The sequence below is a fragment of the Sinocyclocheilus rhinocerous genome, unplaced genomic scaffold, assembly GCF_001515625.1.
Source record: "Sinocyclocheilus rhinocerous isolate Xijiao unplaced genomic scaffold, SAMN03320098_v1.1 scaffold1603, whole genome shotgun sequence".
Lineage (NCBI taxonomy): Eukaryota > Metazoa > Chordata > Actinopteri > Cypriniformes > Cyprinidae > Sinocyclocheilus > Sinocyclocheilus rhinocerous.
This window is the reverse complement of record NW_015623880.1, coordinates 111,867-119,114: the sequence shown is the minus strand read 5'-3', so window position 1 is coordinate 119,114 and position 7,248 is coordinate 111,867. Positions and strand designations below refer to the sequence as shown.

Below are 7,248 nucleotides of genomic sequence, written 5' to 3'. Positions count from 1 at the left end.
GTTTGTTTCATTCGTGCTGCTTCTCTGAAATATGAACACTGGCGTTCCAAAGGGTTGCTCAAAAACTTGCCTTTTTCACAATTTGCTTAACTTTATAAAACATTTGGTATTTGGACTGAAAATGGCATAAGAAAAAGGCAAAATGTTTACAAAAAGGTGTTGTGTTTTACGAGAATTTTGCCATGTACATAGAAATCGTGAGGCTCGTTCAAATGGATAGGTTTAGTATTGTGTCTCTTTGTTTTGTACGGTTTTACAAGCGAACAGAAAAATGGCCGTTTGATAACTATGCTCCTTTTCCTCAAGTTGTCTTTTTGCCCGACGGGGATGCTCCAGTGTACCATGAATACAAAGTGCACCTCCAACTTTGCCTTAGAACTTCCAGAGGCCATAGTTCACATTCAAGTGAAGTGTGTATGCAGGGGCTGTGAGCCCCCATGTTTTCGGCTAGCAGAGCGGACTCTCTTTCTCTCACACTTATCTACCTGTGAAATCCTTCATACCTCTCATTACTGGTCAATGACTGTATCAGCAAACTGCATCAGGTGTTTTTTCTACATGCTTTTTACACAGATTATATGGATTATTGTATTGGTAGATTTTGGTGCATCATTTTTAATGGAATAGCTCTTTGGCCTGTAGTCACACGAGTTGTTTTTCTCTATCTCTCTTTCTGACTCTTTATTGCATTTTTTTCTAGAAGGCTGTTTTGTGTTAATATTGTCGATTTGAGGTAGCTGTTTCTTTGCTTATTCTGTACTAAGAGTTTTTTCTTTTTTTTTGTTTCATTTTGAAATGCTACATGACCCTAATGAATTTAATGACTTAAAAACCATTGTACATACGGTATTGTGCAGGACTCATTTTCATGCATTTCAATTGCTAGTGTTATATAAATGAGAGATTTTGTCTAGACACCATTTCTGTTTATGAAATAAAGAAACATATCATGTACATTGTGTTGTAGTTGCTTGATTCTCCACCTTATTGTTGAATAAGTGAATTCGGAACCATTTTTTTATTTATACGTTTTTTTTTTTACTTTCTGCCTATATTGTGTGCCGACAATACGCAAGTACGTTACATCTATATCTATATATATATCTATATATATATATACAGGTGCATCTCAATAAATTAGAATGTCGTGGAAAAGTTAATTTATTTCAGTAATTCAACTCAAATTGTGAAACTCGTGTATTAAATAAATTCAATGCACACAGACTGAAGTAGTTTAAGTCTTTGGTTCTTTTAATTGTGCTGATTTTGGCTCACATTTAACAAAAACCCACCAACAAATTAGAATATGGTGACATGACAATCAGCTAATCAACTCAAAACACCTGCAAAGGTTTCCCGAGCCTTCAAAATAGTCTCTCAGTCTAATTTATTGAGATGCACCTGTGTATATATATATATATATATATATATATATATATATATATATATACACTTAGACCAATAATTCATTCATTCAGTAGATTGGGCTTATAAACTGTTGTGTAATATTGATTCTTGAGAGAGATGGGACATGATTTTTTTAAATACTAATATTTCCACATAAAAGAAGGTTAAAGGTGCAGTAGGAGATGCATCATGTGTCATTCACCGGTGAGAAATCTTTAAAAGTACTACAATACCAGGAAGGAAGATCGGGTTGTTGATGTTTGCCTGCCATCCTCGCTCTGTCTGCACAGCACGCGCTGATGACGTATCCTGTCTGCGCGAACAGGGTGCGCAGAGGTATGCTAATACATACCTTGACAGGCAGGTAGGAAAGCATATTAAAACGCTCGGAGCGAGCTGAAAGCTGAAAGTCAGCTTTCATTCTGAAGGACCTTTTTCCAAATTTGACCTGCTTTGAGTTCAACAAGGCTGCACACACTCTGGTGAGTTTTCTATATTTTTTTCAACTCAGTCACACAAGCAATGAAGAAATTGTCTAGGGGGGTTAAGTTTCTCTTATTTTACATAGGTCATATGCAAAATATGTTTATTTTGTCACCAACATTTTTGAAGTTAATTATAGATTTGTCAGTACTTTAAATTAATATGTGAGAATATTTTTGTATTATATTTGTAAGGAGTGAGAGACAAGAAAAAACTCACATGGAAGTGAGCCTGTTCTGTCCAAGTATTCAAGAATTAAAACACGTTAGATCAATAATAATATAATATATAATATTTATATAATGATAGAATAAGTTTGCCTCAGCTGTGGGAGGAGATTTAGGCTACTGTATCTAGGATGAGTCTAAATTTAGCATATATTGATATATATGTTAATGAGGCCTGGGTGAGCCAATTTACTGAAATCAGTCAGTAGATCTGTATGTTGCTTCCACTAGTGGAAACTTAACTTTGATCAGTAGTGCACTGAAAAAAGACATGTATTAGGTCAACATAATATAATCACATGAGGTTCAAACATAAACAACCGTTGTACAACATTCTAGTGTTAAAGGTCAAACATTTTTATAATATGTAGTTCACCACCAGATGGCAGTAGAGCATATCGTTATGGTAAGCCTGAACTCACCTACTTCAGAACAGCCTATAAAACAGTTGGAGATAAGTATAAAGAATGAATTTTAGATATTTTGTTTAAATATTAAGCATTAAGTATTAAATACTGGGGAAAAACAACCAAAGTACTAATAATAATATTGCAGTGAATACAAAAGCACTTTATTCCAGAGTAGGGATTGGTAACAGGTGCTGATTGCTAAAAATGTTAACTTGTTTTTACAGGACTTTAAAGAAAAAATGAAAGCCCTTAAATCTTGACTGATTCAAACATATCCAATGATATCCACCACTATCTATTTATTGTACAAAAGAGTACGCCTAATTATTGTCAATGAAATGTCATGTCAATTTGTATTTTTAAAGAATGATTTATTTTTATAGATATCCATTGATTGCTCTTTGAGCTTTGTCATAGATTTAATGTACAAAATGTTGCAGCACATTTCATGCTCATATTAAACACTGTTAATGTCATGTTAAAACCAGAAATGCTACAAGCACTGAAAAGTGGTGTGTTAAAAATGCTTTGTTCTTATTTTAGGCATTTATTGAGAGCAGTACAGTATGCAAGTCAGTTAAATTACTTTAGTTAATGTGTAATCATAATGATTGCAGCAATGAAAATTAAGCCAGAGGAATACACAGCGATATCCATCCCATTGCTGTCTGCTCAGAGGACAGTTGATACTTCAAACTCCAAAATTTCACTTTTTCATGATTGAAGACAGTTCCAGAATCATGCTCTGAAATAAAAAAGAGAAATTGTTCATATTTACTAAATGAATCATTAGCCTATCAGTCCTAAAAATGTATACTCTATCCCAACATTGGTGCACTTAAAAACAAAATAAAAAATGTTTCACACTTTGGTTGGTGTTATTTTTATTTTATTTATTTACATCTTTTTAGACAGCATATATTATAGAAAGTATATTATAATAAATTTTACTCTAACTAAAACAACTTTTCTTTTTTGATGAAAATAGCATTTTAGTCCCTGACAAAAGTGCAAAATTAAACCAAATATTCAAACATTTGATGTAACTTGAATACTGCCCTTGTTGTCTAATTACTGTTATGATGAGCATTTTTCTTTCTTTCTTTTTTTTTCTTTCCTTTTTACAAAAATTTTTTTTTTTTTTCCAAAATAAAGATTTTCATGATTTTGTTGACAAAGTGATGACACTGTTCGTAACTAGTATCTGGTTGTTAACTCTGACATCACGTCACGTGTCTCGGTTTCGGGGGCCAAACACTATCAGATCCCGTAAGTATACAACCAACGGTGCTAATATACACTCTTCTGTAGTACTACCAAAAAACAAAAAAAAAAGTCCTAACTCAGTGGTGATGTCCAAGACACCGTCAGTCCGGAGACTGTAGTGTACACTGTGAGCGTATAGTGCTCAATGGCTGTTGAGGTAGTATTCTCACTTGAAACAGAGTAGAAGCTCGGAACCAGAAACAGTATTCGTTTCATCACAACTCAACAAGTGGATAATCGGTTATGTGTTCTTCTACTCACCATTGACATTCTGCGTCCAGTGGCAGGAGGCGGTGTCATAGCTAGACTCTCCCCTTGAGCTATACGGTTGGCCTCTGTGTCTGATCCACTTTTGGAGGTTGGACTTTCGGATGGGCTCTCAGAAAGCCCTCGTGACATGAAGCTGGCTTTCCTAGCAGTGGGGTAGTTCCCACTCTCCTGGGAATCGCTCTCCTCACTGAAGTCTTTACATTGACTGACTCTGCTCTGTTTCCGTAACGCTGCTGGTATCTCTATGTTACTGGCTCTGAGTGAAGCTCTGGGCTGCTGACTGAAGTTTTTGGGTGGTCCAGAGCCCTTGGGCCCAGACTCCTCGCTGCTGCAGGAGTGCGAACAGTTGTCGAAAGTGGATCGTCGTTCTGTGGCTCCCAGCTGTTGGAGAGACTGAAATTTAGGCTGGCTAGGAAGACGGTTCTGCCTGGGGGGCTGCTCAGATCCATTAGGGTCGCTGTTTGGCACCTCTTGGCTAGATGGAGGACCAGCCATTGGCATATAGAGAGGCATAGGTGCCATTTGTCCATCGGGCACCACCATAAGGGAAGTGTGCGTCAAATGCATATGTTTTTGTGGTGAGGAATTGGTAAGGATGCATACTTGTTGGACCATGGAGTTTTTCTTTGACCTGCAAATACTTTCGTCATCTCCACTGTACTTGGATCCATATATGGTCTCCTTGATCTTTTTCACACCAAGGTGGAATATCTCTAGGAGATTGAGGAACAGGGACACCCCTGCAATGACTAGCATGAAAATCATGAAGATGTTCTTCTCTGTTGGCCGTGAAACGAAGCAATCCACGCTGTTGGGGCAGGGGTCATGCTCGCACTTGTATAACGGCGACAGTCCGATACCGTAGAGCACGTATTGCCCCACTATGAATCCCACTTCCACTACTGACCTTGTTATGATATGCAACACGTATGTACGCAGCGAGGAACCCCTCAGAGGAGCCTTCCTCACTTTCTTCTGCTCTTCCAGCTTCCTAAGCTCCTTCTCAATCCTTTTGTGCTCCTCCAAAGCCTCCGTTTCCTCCAGCTCCACTTTCAGGTGAGCTTTTTTCTTGTGGCGCTCCTTCTCCAGTGCTCGGAGCCGGTACAGTGCGTGTCCCATGTACACCAAAGATGGTGAGGAGACAAAGATGATCTGTAAGACCCAGTATCGGATGAGGGATATGGGGAACGCCTGGTCATAGCAGACGTTCTTGCATCCAGGCTGCTCTGTGTTGCACACAAACTCACTTTGCTCATCGTCCCACACATCTTCGGCGGCAACCCCGAGCACAAGCATACGGAAAATGAAAAGAATGGTGAGCCAGATTTTGCCCACAATGGTGGAGTGAATGTGAACCTCCTCCAAGATACTCCCTAGCAAGTTCCAATCTCCCATTTTCGCATGGCCTAAAACTGGAAGAGTGAAGGTTATAAATCTCTGGGACAAAAACGAGAGATATATGGATAGATATAGATAGATAGACAGACAGACAGACAGACAGACTAGGTCACATAACAATGTTAGATTAACTACATCCAACTATAAAGGGACACTTACGTTTTTGTGGTATTCACAGAACACTTGCTGCATCAGTCCATCACACTAAAACAATATCATACAACTCCAGTATTCTTTCCCCCTCGTGGGAGTATTCAGTACTCCTCTGTGAACATTGCTTTGTTGAATGAAGTCCAGTTTCTCTGTGCATTGAACTCATACAATGCTGCTATCGATCTGTAGGCTAGACGGTACCCTGAGGGGGTGACTTGCATCACAACTGTTGAGGGCGGGTTAGGGGAACATATTAGCAGCAATCCCAAAATACCCCATGGCCTGCGTGGAAATGTGCCAGAGCATGTTTAATTAATAACATTTATAATACTCCTATGTAGTATAAAGTATGTGTACAGCAACCAGTAAGCAATTTTTTCTGTATGCACAGCGCACAGATGGACTATATAGCCTAAATGTGCAGTATACAGCAAAGCATGGAATACTGTGTAATACAACACAGTATTTGACTCGACCTTCCATTTCCAGTGTGATGAGTGAACTGGAAATAATTACAGCTGCAATTTTTGATTCATTTTAGCAGACTACCAAAATTTTTACACTTGCGCAAAATTGCGCTCACATTATTTGTGATGAGGCCATGTGAAAATAATGTAGCATACTGCTTCTTGAAACATTTATTGTTGCATAATACACTGTTTCACTCATTTAAAAAAAAATAGTATGCTCTGTGCAATTGTGTATTGTGTAGTATTTAGTAAGCAATAAGTCAGTATTCCACTAATACAGCCCTTGTGTCTAGGCCAGACATGATGATCAATGAGACATGTCCGATTTCATAGTCAAACGCAGGCTTGAAGGGCTATTTTTAGCTTTTCTGTAGTCTGAGGGTGATGTAATGAGAGAGAAGCTGAAAAGCACCCTCAGGAATGTGAGCCAGCTGTTAATAGCTTAGTACAGATAGATATGTAATTAACTGTGGAGTTTAACAGTTGAACACTGGTCAGCTTCACATAACAAATTACACTTCACTAGGCACAATGTTGAGATTTAATTAAAGCCTGCCACTTAAGCTCATTTACTTACAGTATATGTTTACATTTTATAGTCTTTTTTACATATAGAAAATATTATAAAGTGTTTATATACAAGAATTCCAAGAATTTTAGCTCTATGTAATTTGAGTCAAGAAATGATCACATATAATTTTAGAAATGCCTAAAAACTAAATGAACTTTTCTATATTTATTTAAAACTTTTATAAATATATTTTTGTACTGGCACACTCATGACTCACAGGTTACATGAGTGTGGACAGAAGTTAAATCTGGATTTCAGAGGTGAAGTAAGGTTAACAACTGCCAGACTGTGACCTAAATATCCCACTTGTGCCAGGACCATAGAATTGTCAATGAGCTGTAAATTGTTCAGTAACTGCATTTATTTGCTACAAACTACAATAGTAAGCCTAAACATTATGGTGATAGGTTATTTAGGGGACGTGACTTCATACATCCACTAAAACCATCAAACACCAGTTGGTTAATATTAATTGAAAAAAAAAAAAGTAAAGTCAAACATCATTTGTTTGCCCTTGTTTTTTTTCTTATATTAAAATCATTATCATTTTAAATACTTCCCAATACTGTTTGGTTCCACAAACTAGCCTCTAT

At 37.4% G+C, this 7,248-nt stretch overlaps 1 protein-coding gene across 1 annotated transcript; it reads right to left on the bottom strand.

The window, feature by feature from the left end:
* Nucleotides 1–2,830: 2,830 nt before the first annotated feature.
* Nucleotides 2,831–5,729, bottom strand: gja10b (gap junction protein alpha 10 b). The gene is made up of 3 exons (XM_016548809.1): nucleotides 5,621–5,729; nucleotides 4,055–5,475; nucleotides 2,831–3,272 (listed from the first exon to the last, which is right to left on the bottom strand). The coding sequence occupies exons 2-3, from the start codon at nucleotides 5,456–5,458 to the stop codon at nucleotides 3,234–3,236; spliced, it is 1,443 nt and encodes a 480-aa protein (XP_016404295.1). The 5' UTR covers nucleotides 5,459–5,475; nucleotides 5,621–5,729; the 3' UTR covers nucleotides 2,831–3,233.
* Between the last annotated feature and the right edge of the window lie 1,519 nt (nucleotides 5,730–7,248).

Excerpts from the sequence above, each read along its gene's own strand:
- gja10b (XM_016548809.1), bottom strand. The coding sequence starts at position 5,458 with ATGGGAGATTGGAACTTGCTAGGGAGTATCTTGGAGGAGGTTCACATT. Across the intron at positions 3,273-4,054 it reads CTGGACGCAGAATGTCAATG|AGCATGATTCTGGAACTGTC; the intron begins GTGAGTAGAAGA and ends TTTTTATTTCAG.